The sequence below is a fragment of the Phalacrocorax carbo genome, chromosome 1 (genome assembly GCF_963921805.1).
Source record: "Phalacrocorax carbo chromosome 1, bPhaCar2.1, whole genome shotgun sequence".
NCBI classification, from domain to species: Eukaryota; Metazoa; Chordata; class Aves; order Suliformes; family Phalacrocoracidae; genus Phalacrocorax; species Phalacrocorax carbo.
In genome coordinates, this window is record NC_087513.1 from 50093110 (window position 1) to 50110825 (window position 17716).

At 41.1% G+C, this 17716-nt stretch overlaps 1 protein-coding gene across 1 annotated transcript in view; it reads left to right on the forward strand.

The window, feature by feature from the left end:
- Positions 1 to 974: 974 nt before the first annotated feature.
- The window catches only part of PLEKHG7 (pleckstrin homology and RhoGEF domain containing G7), a 32404-nt gene continuing 15662 nt past the window's right edge, over positions 975 to 17716 (forward strand). The window contains exons 1-8 of the mRNA XM_064448790.1: positions 975 to 1673; positions 3024 to 3043; positions 8194 to 8321; positions 9656 to 9696; positions 11087 to 11182; positions 12279 to 12428; positions 14344 to 14439; positions 16713 to 16808. Of these exons, the coding sequence (XP_064304860.1) occupies positions 975 to 1673; positions 3024 to 3043; positions 8194 to 8321; positions 9656 to 9696; positions 11087 to 11182; positions 12279 to 12428; positions 14344 to 14439; positions 16713 to 16808 (1326 nt within the window). The remainder of the gene's footprint in view (positions 1674 to 3023; positions 3044 to 8193; positions 8322 to 9655; positions 9697 to 11086; positions 11183 to 12278; positions 12429 to 14343; positions 14440 to 16712; positions 16809 to 17716) is intronic.

Consider the following 17716-nt stretch of genomic DNA (forward strand, 5'->3'; position numbering starts at 1 on the left):
TAACTTGAAAAAATAATTTGTTTCTAATCACTTTATAAATCAATCTGATAGGACTGCATAATTACACAAAAATCATATTCAATGCGTGAGATTCAATAGCTCAAGAAAAAAGTCAACATGTTTGAATAAACTCATTCTAATAAACGAAAGTGCCCAACGAAGCCAGCAATCATGAACAGTTTTAAGATTCCTCTTAGCAAACAAAGAAGCTGAATTGAAGAAGAAGCTGAAGAGGTTGAATTAATAATCTTCAGTTAGAACTTGAAATGTCAGTCCGGTTGTAGAGAGACTAGTCATCCAGATACCTTAAATAGAGCTTTATGAATCACAGAACATAAGATTATTTACTGATTGATCAACAGATATGTTAATTTGAGAAATTGTCTTAATTATTTGATTACAACATGTTTCCTACAAAATACTTTTCCTGCTGAAAAGAGTGATTAGACTCACCTTATTTAAATGATAAATTGTATTTGTTTAAGTATTCAGCAAATCATTAGTAATTGTACATAAAACATTTTGCAACAAGTAGGAGTCCTGAGAGCTAGTGACTTCATTTTTATCCCATGTACAGCAGTATTACAATCTCACTTATTGAGGGGGGAGTGGCAACAGGAAAATAGCCAGCTGCAGTACCGGATGAGCAGAGTGCCTAATTACACAGTTAGTCTTTGCCGCCTAATTAGCTCTGCTGACTGATGCTGACACTGCTTGCGCGCTCAAAGTTAGTGGTTGTTTTAACAGCATGCTGAAATAGGGTCCTGAAGCTGTTGAAACCTGCATTTAAGCAGGATGCAAAGTGCAAGTAATTGTTTCTGTAGTACTACATATATCTACTATTTTTTTTTTAGATTTTTTTTCCATTTGCACATCCTCCCATATAAAAATGGATACAGCAAGTTTCTAAGAAACTTTCCTGATCATGTGTCGTAGGTACACAAAGCTATAAATCTTCATGCTGCAAATAAAGAATGCAACAACCGAGCTCTGATTATTCTCTGGACTTGGTCAAAGAAACCTGCATCAGCGTGGAATTTCTAAACAGGGAAGCTGAGCTTCATAAAGGAAACGTTGCTGTGTCTGGAAGCAGCAGTCCAGAAGATGTCTTCGGTCCCTGTGAAACGCAAGCTGTATCAGTTTGTATGGACACCACCATGACTCCAGGTGACTATGTTCGAAGACAAGGTTATACAGAGTCTTCACTTCTGAAGCTTCCCACAGAGGAGTGCACTGGGAGCCATCACGGACCTTTCCAGTTTGACCGGCATGCTTTGGCCAGAATTTCCACTTCTCCAACTTTAAGGCGTCTAAGGATGGCCTCTGCCTCACAAGCACTGTCATTTCAAGACTGCTCTGACGCAGCTCAGCTGGGGAATCAAAAGGAATACACTGGCTCTCTCCACCACATTTGTAAGAGTCCACCTCGGTGCACTACAGCCTCCTCATTGTCATTGCCTTCTTGTGTGCATGCAAAATTATTGTCTTCCAAAGCCAAGTCTGAGACAACTATAGCAGAGTCTGCCAGGCCCAGATCAAAGCTGCCAAGCCAAAAAGATCCTCTCAGCAATGGCAGTCCCAATGAGACACTCCAGAACTCTTGGAGAGCCAACTCTGCTACGCTGCCTAGGAGACTCCCCCACCCTAGCTCTACACCACAGGAGGTCGTTCAGGTAAGAGAAGAATGATGCAACCTTCTTTTCAGTCTTGCATATTCAGTGTTGGTCCATCATGGCCCAGTACATAAACAAAACCACAGTTCTTACCCTGAACTGCAACCTAGCCCTAGTTTCTTTGATACAACAGACCAACTACTACACTCATCAGGAAGGGAGATTTTTCTTTCCAAATCAACAAGAGACAATGCTTCCAGCCTTGTCTCTTGGTGACCGGGTTAGCCTAGTCCACTACTGCACATGGCCATTCTTTCCCACCACTGTCCATTTACCCTGGTGGGCCAATATAACTGTTTGTGGGGTTATGAAAGAACAAGACTAAGTAATTTATTCTGTTCTGGTTTGGGTTTTAGAAGATTATTTTATTTTCAGGGTCCCTCCACCAGATTGTTCCTAAGCCAGGGCAGTTTTTTATTCTGTTTTACTGAATAGCATTACTAAACCCAACAGAACCAAAAATGAAGTCATTTAAGATGGTTGAGCCAAATTTAGGTTTGCTGCTAACAAAGGAAGAGGTCCCGTTTCTGTTTATTACTTCCATTTAACCAGCTTTGCCACTCACTAGCCCCCTCGCTTTTTGCGTTCAGCTCCATAAATGAGCAGGCAGCTGTGCAATCTTTTCTGAGGAAAAGAAACACTGGTTCAGTGAGTGCCAACGTCAGTAAAGACAACCAAGCAAGAGAGGAGCTAGCCCTCAATCTTTCCCGGGCAGCAAACTACTGTCCAGCTATCCCCCACAACTTCACCCCCAAGGAGAAGCATTGCATAAGTCAGGTTTGTTACCAGATCTACTGTCAAAGACTTTTCATTATTTAACACAAGCATAGAATCATAGAATCTCCTGAGCTGTAAGGGACCCACAAGGATCAAGTCCAATGCCTGTCCCTGCACAGGACAGCCCCAAATTTACACCATGTCTCTGAGGGTGTTGTCCAAGTGCTTCTTGAACAGCGTCAGGCTTGGTGCCATCACTACCTCCCCGGTGAGCCTGTTCCAGTGCTCTAGCAGTTAAAAGCAGTTAAATTTGGACACGTGCTTGACTCTGTCCTTATACAAAGTGCCTACACATACATTTCACTGAACGTGGATGGTGTCAAATAGGTGTACAGCTCTTTACTAACCAGCTAGATTTGTGCCACAAATCAAAAGCTATTTTTGCCCCACTTCAAATATGAAAAACATTCTGGATATCAAATGAGTTATCTTCCCTTCTCCGGAACAGTGAAAATAATTAGCCCATGTCTAAATCTATGTAGTAGATTTCTGTTAGCAAATGAGGACTTTTTTTCACAAAATCAGATTGCTTGCTTTCTGACCAAGTAACAAGACTATCTCACTTTCTTTCAGAGTGGATTGCCTATGCAAAGGTATGTATAAATTTTTCATTTTATTCTAAGCCTCACTTTGTACATTTTTAATGAATCCACTTCACCCTAAGACAAAACCCAACAGTGAGGCATGTATGTGTAACTCAACTTTAATTCATAGATTTGCCTTGTTAAATGCCTGTCACCAGCTTGTTAAACTGAACTTTTTAATGAGATTTTCTTTCAAAGGTGGCCCTCTCCCTGACATGTAAACAATATTTCACTCAATATTTCAGCTGGACCATCAGAGAGCTCTGCACTAGGCACCAACTGCCAAAAGGTCTGATGTTTGGATTAGCAGTGTCAAATTTCAGCTTGAAGAATGTGAAACATCTCATAATCTTGAGCGACATTCTTCAAACCTTTGTGGGAGGGAAATGGGAGCAAAGGAGCTAGCAGAACAGCTTGATATTGTTCTCATGCATGGGCAAAGCAGACCTAGGACAGCTACTGGATGGGGAGGACTGTTAATCCTACAAACTAAGAATACTTGAATTTTATAAGTTAGAGTAGGCAAGATAAGATGTTGTGTACTGTAGATCTGTACGGTGGACTGCATCAAGCTCTTACAAGCAATTATCAGAAAGTAAAACCTTGATTAGAAATTAGTTTCATTCAGCCGTGTTTGTTTCCTTAAGATGTTCAAATGTTTATAGAAGGGAAACAAAGTTTATTTTCTCTCCAAACAAAAAGGAAGTAGGAGCTAGTACCTCCCTTAATAACCATACCTCTCTCACTGATGCTGCAGTACTCACTTTACTGCATGATCCCCTTGAAGATTTCAGGTGGGGCATGCAGGTGAGTGAGGTATATTAAAAGCACTAGCAGTGGTGAACAAGGCTTGGGGAAGACAGAAATAGCCTTAAAACAAACAGCAATACACTCCTTTTGTGACTCTACCATGACGTGTTTCACTTCTTAAGGCAGTAGACATCATTAGTTGAGCTGTGTCTCCTCTTCTTCCCAATGTTTGCTCATTTTTCAGGTAAAAGCTCTGTTATAACCTGAAGCTTGCAAACAGGTCTGTGTTTGGGACTGGGTGTGTTGGAGCAGGCTGATACAGTCTATGAGTCATTACACAATGCAGTTCCCTAGACAAGGCTTAACAGATGTGTGTGTGTGTCTACATGTTCATTGTAGAAGAGATTTTCTGAATTGCTGCAATTTCCAGCCCACTCTTTAGCACTTTGAATTTACAGTAGAAAAGGGGAGAGGGAGATGGAGAGAGGAGAGAAGGGAAAGATCTTGGCATCTCAGTGTGAAAGCAGGTGATCTGCGCCTATTAAGGGAAGAGTCTGCACTGATCCACCTCAAAACTATAATACATAAGTATATCTTACTGATAGGGTGAAGACTGGGGTGACCTGTAGTAAACTTTAGGGGAGAATTTGAAGGATACTGAATGCAAATGGCCAAAGAGAACACTGAACTTTTAATGTACACACCTTCTCTTAATGCCACTTGCCTGGAGAGTTCAGAGGGAAGCCACTATATGCCAGCTAGGATATTGGTGCTGGACTTCTATCCAGACACATTTTAAAATCAAGAAATCACACAGGGAAGAACACGAGCTTTGTTCACAACCACCAGCAGGAAGGACTGAGTAAAAGATATTTGGATGATATATTATGAGCCAGAGAAAACTGCTGAAATGTCAGATTATTCTCTCCATCTAGAAGCGCATTGGGACAGTTGGCAAACCTCCTCCAAGGCTGACTTATAGATCTTCTGGGGTAAAAACATACCTCCATCCTTCAGTTTTAATGAATATCATTCTGCTCCTGGGCTGTACTTTCAAAAGCCTTCCTTAAAGCAGCAATGCTCATTTTAAACAGCCTTCCCACACACAGCCCTCAGTAAGGGATGCCAGTACATCTTTGTCGGCATGGCAACATGCTGAACTGATGCTGATTAAAAATAATCAGCCAAAATAAATAAACAAAAAGTATCAGAGAGGCAACACAGAGAGAGGGGTGTGTGTGGTGGAGACAGGGCGAGATGCTAAAGCCAACACTGCCGTGGAAGGAAATGTTGATTAAAAAAACCCTTTGGTTGACTCTGAGCTCATTTTCTCCTTGACCCATTCAGCATATCAGAGACTGGGTGCCAGACTGCATTGCATTATTTCCTAAAGACAACCAGCTAATAAGTCTTCTCAGTAACTGCCAAAGCAGCTCATTTTCAATGAGTTGAGGGAGCTGGGCTCATCTATCTTGCGGTGCTCCTCTTCCTTTTTTAATGTCTCATAAAGTATCATGGTAACTCTTTGAATCAGGGGGTAAAAACACCCTCCCTGAGTGGCTTGGGTAACAGTGTCATTACCTGGCAGCTATCTCAGTACTGTGACCACCCTATAATTCTGGCCCTTGTAACCTTTTTGGTTGCTTTTATTCTCATCTAGTAGACATTCCTTTAAATAACATCTGTTATTTAAATAAGGTGATTTATATAGATGTCTATTCCCTGAGACACCTAAAGGTCTGGTTAGACTAAGATTATGAAGGTATCAGGATACAGACATCTAGAAAGCAATTGGTGGAAACTCTCCATGCCCTAGAAACAACTGTGTACCCAGGATCTTTATTTTTCCAGACCATGAGCTGCTTTCAGTGTCTTTAATAATTTTCTATAACTTTGTAATGCAAACCTGTGACATTATCTTGTTTCACAAAACAAGTAGATTTAAAGGAGGTATCATCTGCAATAGTTCCTCAGGTGCTTGAGTTCATCCTTAAAGTACATTTCTTTCACTCAAGCACTTCAGTCCCCTCCCTCTAATAAAAAAAAATAAACAAAACTAAACTAAAGAAAAAGGCAAAGCTACTGACCCTGCAGGCATGAAAAGATGGTAAAACATTGCATACAGACTCAAAACCTGATAAATCCCAACACGCAGCACTTCAGTAGTTTCATTTCTCCAGTAAAACCAACAAGAGCATCTAATGTATCCAATATGTCTAGAGGCATCAGGCCAGGTAATCACAGATACCTGTACCTTCATCTGTGAAGCATAAGTACATAATTTAGGCATGTAACTCATTAATCAGACCGGGCATGTCAGATTGTAAAGGTATATTGCAGATACACATCCAAGCGACCTTGGCATGTTCCCACACTTCACAGGCTTGCATATCTACATGAGGAACTTGTTTAGAATATGCGTCTCTGAAGTGCAAGGCCTTTTTGATCTAGGAAAATAACACCATTTAACTCAGTTACGATGAAACTACTCCCCATTACTAATCTTCATAAGCAACTAGCCTCCAACTTCAAAATATATTCTGCAATTTAAGTAGGCTTCAAGACTTTAAGAATCAATAATACCTTGGCAAAATTTTACTGTGGATCCAACCTGAAATAAATCTCCTGAACTTCCCAGTACAGGAGCGACAACTGTTAGAGTTATCCTTGTATTATATTGCAGCATATGGCTTATATAATAATCCAGATGCCTAAGAGATTGCATGGTGGAATCACTAGAGGTTTCAGGTGCATCTTAATCAGTTGTTACCAACACTTAAAGTTTGCACTGGGTGACACTCAGCACACCTCATCTGGAAGTGGTCTCCCCTGCACTGGTATGGGCTTGCAGACACCAAGAAACAGACCCCATCCATAAAAGCTCTCAAATCATGTGTTAGGTTCCATTTTATGAGAAACCTCAGAGTTTCATTGTAAATCCCCAAGTTAAATAAACAGATTGTATATTCTCCATTCAGTAGGGCTACCAGAAAAGAAAAAGCTTTTAAAGAACTCATACATTGCACATTGTAAATTCCTCAACACCTAGTTTTCAAGCCCTAGTGTGCCCATGTTTCAAGTGTTCAATCCCAGACCTGGCCCTCCTGATAGCCTACAGCCCTCTCTGTTAGGAACTGTCTTTCCTTTCGTCTATACAATTCAGCTGGTTTAGCTAAGGCAACTGCAAGGAATGTCACTATCAGATCATAACAAAAAGCATAATCTCCATATCCTGTTATACATAACAAATCCCAGTTCTCTACCTCAGAGCTCATCTGCCAGCTGATAAGTTGTCAAGCGTCTACTCATGCACTTAAGGGGAAAAATATACCTGCCAGGTTTCAGATCAGGTGTTGGTAAATGGCTAAATATTCACAGTAAGGTATCCACCTAAGCAAAAAATGCACAAGAATTATAGTTAACTGACCAAAAATACCACACATGGTAAATGGTGGCTAAAAAAAGAAAAGTTTTATATACGCCCAAACACTTCATGCCTCCTCCCTCAGCTACTTAATTACTGACCCTTTGAAATCTGATGCAGTCTTCATGCATCAATCAGTTGAAGACAGAAGACACCCATCACTTTGCAACAGTACACTAAACACAATTAATTAGATACCGGTGTGAGTTATTAGCAAAATCAAAAAGGGTTTCTGATGTGCACCAATAATTTCTGTATTTGAATGCAAGCAGCCTCTGGCACAAACACACTGTTGGATAAAGAATGCCTGTGTCACTTCACTTGATGGATCTACATCCTGGACAATGCCCTCTGTTAGTAAAAACAATAGTTGGAAAGAGCCCTTTGTTTTCGATCAGCAGGGTCGCTAAGTGATATTATATTCAAAATACAAAATATTGAATTAGTAGAAAAAAATGCCATAAAGATTTAGAAATAAAATAGAATAAACTATCCAAAAGGTTAAAATTTAAGAAAGAAAAAAACCTCAACATTTTAACTGTTTCATTAGCATGCTGTCCTTTCTTGAAGTCACCTGAGTTATATGAAGGTTAAAAGTGACAACCCACATATCAGGTAGGGACATGGTATTTAACTCCTCCTCTGAACTCCAGTGTCAGAACATAGATTCTGAAATCTCCACTCATTTTTTGGCCTAATCTCAGAAGAACCTAGGAATTTCCAATATTTAAATTCTCTAAGTACCTATTATGTGAGGCAAGTCATGGCCATAAGCACCTTGATCTTATGAATTGGAAAGATAATTAGATACTTGCTGTTGATTACTGAAATTTTCTACTCATTGTTCCTTCAACACATTATGTCATAGCCACTGTAATTTGGGTTTTTAGCTCATTTCCTTCTGTATCAGCAAGGAGCATGTCAGAAGTTTCTTCCACAGCCAGGAATGGAAAGAGATGACTTGTGTTGTTGTTGCGTCTCACAGATCAGCCGAGCGCAGGCGTAGCTCCGTGGTAGTGAGTCTGCCAGGACTCAAGGTGTTCCCTGGAGACCTGCTGGTGTCAGACAGTGCCATGGACTACCTTCCCCACGCAGCCCTGCTGCTGAGCGCAGGTCAGGCACAGGGTGGGATTTGCTTGTCTAAGCCCAGCAAAAGCCATGACTAAAATGCGTGTGCATGTGGAATGGGGAGGGAGGATCAGTACAACAACAAGCAAGGCAGCACAGCCTCCATGGGGGATTCTGTTATGCCACACCAAAGCGACTGCATCATTAATTTTAAAATTGCCACCCACCCCACCCTTTTTTTTTTTTTTTTGCTTTCTGCATTTTATTGTTGAATGCAAAATGTAAGAGGTAGATGAGGAGGGCAGGACACAGGTCACCTCCCTCCTCCACAGGCTAGGAGCAACCAGAGCCCAGGCCAGGATCTCCATCTGCAGGCAGCTGAGTTACAAATTCCTACCTGAACAGCTTCAAGCAAAGGAAAGAGTGGCCCATGTCACCCTTTCTGGTAGCACTTTAATCACGAGCGTAGCAGACCCAACTTGTGGCTAGAGATTTCTCACAAGACCTTCCAACACCAAAATGTAGACTTGCGAGCAATTTCCACAAATACCTACTGTGGTGTATAATATAGTGTGCAGTGCGATTGCCAGAGCCAGAATCTCTGGTGACCAGAGATCAAAGTTTTCCTCAAAAAGTATATAAGTCAATGTCACAACCAGCAGTTTCATCAAAGCAAACAGCCAGCCATCTCCATAAAGAATGACCAAGGCCTTCAAACTCCAAAAGGAGAAAGTTTTGACTGTGATTTCCAGTCACACACAGGCCTGTAGGTAGGTGCCACATTTAGAAGACTCTTTCTAATTTCTTGCTGAACAAATACAGGCATTCCTCACCTCTCACCAGTGCATTCCTACGTCTAGATCCCCAGCTTTCCCTGTGCCTCACTAAGGACCATGAATTATAGCCTGCACCACTGTGCCAGCCCTATGACAGAGCTGAGGCTTGGGGTTTGTAGGATTGTTTATTCACAGGAGTTTTACATACCTGCATAGCTCCAAGATATCACTAATGAGCAGACATAGCCTAATTCTTACTTCAAAACAATGGGTATCTTTAAGAATTGGCCTGAGGTATGATGTGTTTTCCCATGTAAAGAACTGGCAATCACATACTGATCATCTGCAGCAAGTGGGAGTGTTTCACATCATCCAAGATCCCATCACAGATAGACATAATTCTTGTTGGGAGGAACCCAACAGACTTAATAGGTTTTAAGTCTGGTACACAAAACATAAGTATTATATCCGAGCCAAGTAGAATATAGCATATCAGGCTTCATTTAAAAACAAAAAAAAAACCACACACACAAAAAAATATAAATAAGTTTTATTTTTAGCTATTTGTTTGTTTACTGATAACACATTCGTTTTACCCACTAGAGTCCAAGAAACCAAGGTGGCCATTTGCAAAAAGAGGAGTTGTGAGTATTTCACCACTTTTTTTTTTTCCTTGCACTGACCTTGCCTTCTCCCACAACTAACCTGGTTAAAAAAAGTTTTACTTTACTGCCCTTGGAGAAAGGCAGCCAGCAGGTGAGCTGAACTTAGAGGTCTCAGCCCACCCTGAGACTGCTTGGACATTAATCTTCAGTGAAGGTAGGGTAGGTCCAGTGCAGCCACCAGTGCTATTGCACAGGATGCATGTGAAAAAACAGAGTCAGCGCCGCTGCTCCCCACCCCCATGGGTGGTGGGAGAAGAGGTGCCCTTGGCATCAGGAGGACAGAGCGGGGTGGGCAGCCCAGAAGCTCTCATCTGAGGTATTCAGCGGTGGCAGCACGTCCAGTGCAGCTCCCCAGTGTAAGAGAGCACAAGGTGGGTAAGTCAGTCGCGTTGTTGCTTTGACCACGCTGTATCCTGTACTTTCTGCATGCTAAATGAGACCCTAGTGCCTTAGGGCTCTGGCGCGCCTGCCTAACTCCCGCTCTCATGGAAGGGATCTAGGCTTCACCTATCAAAGTGGCTTTTTAGATGCTTTCTTAAGTCTTTCCTGTCCTCATGGGCACCTTTCACGCTCTTCAGTAAAAGCGTACACAACAACACACTTCAGTCAATCCCATTTCCTTGTCTTTTCCAGTTATGAAAATTTTCAGTTGCTATGGTATCTGAATTTCCTTTTTGAGTGTTGTTCACCATTCAAATCATAAATCTGTAATAGACATAGGCATAGGACGATAGACATAAGCCTATATTCACAGCACTAAATTAGAGTTCGTAAATATTGGTTAAACTTTTTACATGGCACTGTTGGCTTGAAAAACAAAGCCAAACCAAAAGCAATTGATTTTATTTTATGATCCCTCACGTAAACCCCTCCTGCTCTTTAAACATTCTAAAAGCTCATTTCACAGACATTACTCCATAGCTGAACAGAGGTGTTTTCTCAATATGTAACTCAAAAAATAAACAAACACAGAAACTTTGTATACCTAAGGCAGGAGGATGATTTCAGCTATGAGTTTATTGTCCCCTACTTCTGACAGTGCTGAAGAAAGAAAAATATTTTGTTTTGTCTGCTGAGGGTGGCCCATTGTCTGTTGCCATACCAACGATTTGCCCTGCAAAAGAATTCTGTGTTACATAAATAAGATCTTACACACCCACACTAAGCCACCTACACACCCCACCCATAGCTACAAATAAACCTGCCATCACTGCCTCATTTCTGTGTAGGAGAGCCTGGAAATATGAGGAAATCACTCAGTTAAGGGCAGGCACCTTACAGATCAGAGCAAGGTTACTAAGGTGGCTAAACTTATTGGTCTTTAAAACATTGCATGAATCATGGGGATATTTTTTTTTTCATTCAACAGGGTAAAGACAAACAGAAGCAAGCATCTGATCTGGGAAACTGTCTTTCAACTGTTAAGATCATAGACTGCAGCACATATGATTTTTTCTGCTTTAAGGTATCAAAATACACAGTATACTGTACAAAGAATACTTAAAGATAAAAATTTTGTGTTCAAGTTACCATTTTTCACTGCATTAATCTGGATATGATAACTTTCTGCAAAATTAATTCATAAGCATAAGGTATATTTTTGTTGTTTGAAAAGGAGAGGCAACAGGGAAAATGAGTGTCATAGGTGGTTAGCAAGGGCCCTCACAACCACCTGGCTTCTGCCAGGCTTCCAGACCACCCTAGATCAAGGAGGTACCACCTTCAGAAAAAGGCATCAAGACAACCCTCTGAGCAGTGCCTGTGGACCTGGGGAAATAAATTGCAGCATCACAGAGAGGCCAAATGGGGCACAGTCACCCCCACCACTGCCTTAGGAGCGCGTTCAGAGGCGGACACATAGGGGTCAGTGCCAACACCAAGGTACAGCTGCAGAAATCCCACCAAAACCTGTCTGCCAGATAAACAAGGGTTCTGGGCTCCAGGACCCCCCAGCCATATAAACACCAAGCTTGGGCTACCAGGGCAATATTCAGATAACACACACCTAACACCATCCCCCTTCCAAAGCAAACCTTTTGCTTCTCACAGCAGGCTGTTATATGCAGTTCCCCATAGACTAGGTTGTTGAGGACTCCTGTCAGTGCCTAACTTAATTGTGAACATCTGACTTTGGAGCAGGTCAGGAAGGTGATAGAGGCCACCTTAGGACTAAACAAAACAACATCCAAGTACCTAGTCCTTTGGTACCTTGATTTTACCATCTGGAAAATAGGAAGCTACCATTCATCCCTGCTCTCCAGTAGCAGCAGCAGCACAACAGATTAAATTGTTTAGCCTTTGCAAGCTGACCACTATTTTTTGATACAGCATTAGACTGTCATACTCTGTTAGTTTCAGTTCAGTGTGTTTATATTATAAATATTTTGGAGAACAACAGATTTTAAAAATATTTTTAAAGGAATCTTTAAGCTTTCAGAAAAAGAATCACTAATATTGGCAGACAGGCTCTTTACATGGGCAAATAGATCATAGATTCTTTTCCTAAGGTCTGAAGCAGCAGATGCAACAGCCTGTGGTTTTCTTTCTTCTTCAATCAATAGAATAAATCTTGGCATGAATTTACGAAGGCACAACAGACTGAGCAGAAAGATGTCAACAGACGGTTAGAAGTGAAAAAAGAAGCAGCAGTGTGGGAACTCTTCACAAGTGAATGCACTTACTTTCTGGATCATTTGCTGGTTCTCAAGATGGTAACTTCAGCTTTCATTTCTCAAAAATAATGAAACATTATTTGCCCTGCTGTCAGTATGGCAGACAAAGCCACCTGTAACCTCTCATTGGGTTCCTACGGGAGAATGACTTAAGCACTTGGTTTTTCTCCCATCTTGCATGCTCATCCTGTTTCCATAATTCCCTTTGTTTTTTATTTTCTTGATGGCATGTCTTCTTCTGGATATCACTTTCTAGTGCTCTGTAAACACCATCTGATTGCAGATTCTTCCTTCAGCTGGCATTCCACTGTTCCGCTCACTATCTCTGAACTAAAGCCACTCTCTATAGCGGCTATTTCTCCACCACTGGTCTGTAACACTGTACTCTTTAGCTTCCTATACAGCTGTGGTTAGATTATCCTGACTAGAGCATGAAAACCTCAGAATTCAGCAGATTCTGTAGTTCTAATATTAGAAGAAAACAACTCCTCTCCCAAATACTCCAAATTGCCTCCATCCTGGTGAATTTTAAGAGCTTTGAAATATGGATGAGAATACTACACACTGGTACAAGAATAGCTGCACTACTTACATTCATCACACATCAAAAGTTAGCGTATCCATTTAACAGGATAGAAGCTTCTCTAAATATCTTCCTATATTTTTTCTCTTATTCTGCACAGACAACTCCTTTTTTCTTATTAGTTAAAAGAAAATTATTAGTGAAACATTTTCCATGCTGCTGAAAAGTTAGCCTCAGCAGTACAAGAGGTACTGCAAAGTAAAGCAAATAAGTAGAGGAGTGGGTTGAATTCCTCCTTGGTGGGGCAGAACATGAAGGGAGAGGAAACGGGACAACAGGACCAGCTATAGGACCAAGACAGGATGGAAGTGTCCTTCTGTCTAGACTCTTTCTTCTAAGAAGATTAAAAAAAATGGGTGAATCCTGGGAAGGGTGAGGACATGCAGGTCCCTTGGTGAGCATGATGTAGGAGCCCACAGACAAGCTGTAGCCAGCCCTGCATGACCCATGAATGATAAACTATTCAGTCCATACCAGCTTCCCAAACTCTCCTGCCAAAGAAAGAACCCATTGAATTTAGGTAGCCAGGTTTACAGATACCTGCTACTCTAAGTATAGAAATAATCCACTGATTTTAATAACTCTCCACAGGGAGCTTTAAGACCACCATAAATCCTCTTTAAACTCTCAGGTCAACTGTTCTTGGCAACTGAAGAATTACACAAGGCTGAGCAAACACTCTCACTAGCTCTTCAGTCTTGGCACCTGGGTGATAGGTTTTTTTCATTAATGCTTTTCACACATATACAAAAATTTCTACTCTGTAGTCTACATTTTTTAAGCTTTTTTCAGATTTATATCAGATTCATCACAGCTCCAAGGTGACCATCAAAGCTTAAATAATATAAAATCTTAAACAGCCAATAAATACACATGCAGTTTTCGCTCAATATAGGTTAATAAACAATCCAATGAGATCAAAAACCTTCATAAGCCCTCTACTTATGCTATTCCAACAATTTTTTTTCCCCATAGTAACTCGAAACAACTTATATTGAAGCAGATGCACGAAGTGGGAAGGAAAGCATTTAGAAAGGTCATAGAAATTTGGAACTATGATGTTATTAATTCCCTCACACAGATCTGCAGGGGGCTCAGTCACTCCTCTTCTGACAGAGAGCACGGCAGGGACATAGCTGCCTCCGTGGCAGCTGCAGAGACATCACTCATACACTCCTCATACAAAGCCCAATATTTAGTCTTCAGGCAGGTCAGGAAATGTTTCTCAGAGTGCCGTCTTCTGCCCTCCCCAAATCAAATCACCATTTCATGAGAATTACAGTGCAAACATGTTCTTTCCAGGAAAAAAATAAAAAGATATATCAAACTGGCACAAATAGTGAATAACATTGATTTGTTTTGTTTTTAAAGATATTTATGAACACTCTAAAATACCTCCAGAGTAATGAGTTTTTCTTGGATGTGGATTTGTGGAGACTTTTCGCAAACTTAGAGGAGTTAAATAAGGTGAGTGAAAAAATAAGTCTTACTAAGATCAGAAAACAACCAGCCCAATAAAAGGAGATGAGAAACCATCCTTAAAGCTTCTATTCAGATTCAATGCTCACATTTGGAACTTAGTTCAAATAATAAGTCGTTCTTTCATTTCTATTTGATGTATCAGTAGGCGTCAAATTTCACCAGTGCAAATTCTCGTGTGCCTCCAGCAAAAGATAAACAGGCATTTGAACATGGAGGAGATCTTATTTGGCAGTTGTTTCCAAAGTAAACAGGAGTTTGAGACTAATTCTCATAAGCAACATCTTTTTAAAAGTATTTGTGAAGATAAACTCCGACTGCACAATCCTTACAGGAAAACAGCAACAAGGGCAAAATATCCACAAGTTTCCTTTCTCAAACAGACAGGCATAAAGACTTTGCTATCTATTATGCCACTCCCATAGAGTAAGTTAAAACAAAATGTTTACGACCTCTCCCCAGCTCAGTTTTCCATTGGTGTGGGTGGAAGTATATCTCCCACACAGGCTGGATGCTTTGTGTTCATGTGCTACTTACCTGCCAGCTTTCAGGATGAGGGAGACCACAAGGCTTGGCTGTGATGTGCTCCAGCTCTTTACTGCTTGCGACCACTTGCTGGGAGATCATTTTCTGGTCCTGAAAGTTAAAGGAATGCATAACTCCAAAACAGCTTTTACATAGCTTTACAAGCAAAACAGAAGCTTTTCTTAGCTTGAGACCTCTTTTTCAGGACACCTCACCCTTAATAGCCAAGTGAATTTTGGAAGGGGATCTTCAGTCCCATAAGTTGAATGACTCTTTGCAAACCCTAAACCAGTTAGCTTACTTCACAGTCTTTCCCTTATTGTAATACCCCTGCCTCAACAGTTATATCCGTTTTTAGCCAAAACAAGAAAAGCAAGAAAGGCCTTCTGAGCAGGGACAGTTAGCCAGAGCTCAAACACATGAGCAAGTCACCTCTGACTCAGTGACTAACCACACACCAGGTGAGCTGTTGTGAGTGACCACCTGAGCAGGTTTGGAGATACAAGGAAAGAGATTTTTAGTTGATGTGTTTCACCTTGTTCTTGTTGTAGCTAAGACCATACATGCAGCAAACTGCTAGAGTTTAGCTGATGTGTGGTTGCCAATTCCTTCGTTCTTGTTCAAAGAAGAAGTGGGCTGTATTGCTGCGTGCCATTTAATGATCACAAAAGCTTTGAGCTTGGCTGGAGCGTGGTCATGTCTTGAGAGAATTATCTTTAATACATCTTCTATTTTGTTTTCTAATTTTGTTGTCCTTATTAATGAGGTGATAAATGATCATCTATTATGCATGCTTGTATATAAAACAGTGATCAAACAGAGGAGAAAGTAGCTGCTCTCAATGCCTTTTATGCCTTTTTTCATGCATTTTACAGCATGCATTTCTTCTTAACAGCAGGCTGAATCCATGAAAAAAATGCATGCTGCAAAAAGTGTAAAATGCACCGTCATCAAAATGAAAGACTAAGCATCATCCTATAAGCATCCCTACCCCCTTAAATACACCAAACAAAACAGCGTGTCCAGCTACAACAGCAGTTCATGGCAGTATCGCATAGGACAATGTTCCCTTCTGGCCTAAAATTTGGCCTAAAGCTGAGCCTGGTCATGAATTGGCGTACAAACAGTGTGTTCAGGAGCCAAGTGTGGGCTTAGGAGCAGTCTTTGACCTACATCTGACTGACAGCGTGGGCACCCTTGAATCCAGTGCAAACATATAAAGTTAACTTATGGGGAATATGTGAATTTTTATAGCATTTTACAGAAATTCCCCCCATCTCTAATAGCACGAGGGGAACAACAACAACAAACTTGAACTATAAAAGATGGCATCTTCTTCAAATGACCATGAAGACTTCCTTAATTGTCACAACTCTGTCATACAGTGTTTTCCAGCAGATACCATTCATCCATTGTAATTTTTCATGTCAATTCATGTTAAATACAGCTGTTAACCTAAAATAAGTTTAAATGGAATAACAGATTTTGTTTCAAAGCTTTTGTCATATATTATCAGGACTCAAGTGCGTATTTGTATAGATTTGTTTTAGCTTCTGACTAGTTAAAGCATTCCAGATGAAAGTCTGAAGCTAATTCTGGCAATGTCAGGGAGATAAGTATAGGCACCCCACTAGGCTTGGAGCCTTTGAAGCGACCAGGGGTGGGAAATAAAATTGTTTTAAACTTAACTTCAGAACATCACTGATGCTGATTTCTCCTTTTTTCCTCTTACTTAGATAAGTCTCAGTTTTCTGAAAACTTTTTTTGAAACTGTGAGGGAGCATGTCAGCAAGTCAGACTCTCCTATGGATTTCAGCTCCATACTCAGCAAGGTAACACAATTAGAAGTATTCTTGCTTAATATCAGCAGGTCCTTGCATCAGACCATTTATCATAGCATGCAGGTGCCTTAGAGCAATCAAGGGAGTCAAGGACATGCCATCTGTCACAGGCAGTTTGGTCTCAGCCTCATCCTGTCACTAGGATGTTTTTCTTTTTATTCATTGGTATATTTGAGGTGGTCATGGAAAGGTGCTCTCTATGTGGAATGAAGTGCAGAAAGATTTTCCCTTCCTGGGGAACAGTGGCCCAGACCTTGAGGAGACTTTGCCGCTGGCAGAGGGGAGCTTCTCGCTCTACAGAAGACGTTTCCCTGAGACCAGATCCCACCACCATCGTTTGGTGTTCCCTGCCTCCTTCCACTCCGTCCCATAGATCCTTCCTTTTCTCCATAGACCAGACTCGCAAGTGTATTTAAGTGCTTAATTAAGAGCTCAATGGGATTGGAATACCTCTTGCACTCGGGCCGGTGTCTGCTAAGCAAGACAGAGGCACAGACACAGCTGTCCTGCCACCGCCAAGCACTGCCCTGCAACCCTTTTGGGCAATCTGCATGGTAAAAAGGCAATTGTCCCAACAGCAGTTTCCAGGGCCTCTATCTCCTGCACAACTCCCCAGTGGCTGAAAAGTTGGAAGTATTAATACAGACAGAAAATCAGTTCAGGGACCTTAACTTTCCCTAGCCACAGAGGCCATTAGAAAACTTCTGGGAAAATACTAAAACAGACCTTACCTCAGGGTTAGGATTTTTAAAAGGGAAATAGAGGCTAGAGCTTGGCTTCTTACCCCCATTACCTCTGACTTTAGGCATTTTTGTTGATAATACTTGTGTGAGACAGACAAAATCACAGACAAAACTGAGTTTTATCATGGATGGCATTCAAAATTTCTAAGAGATATC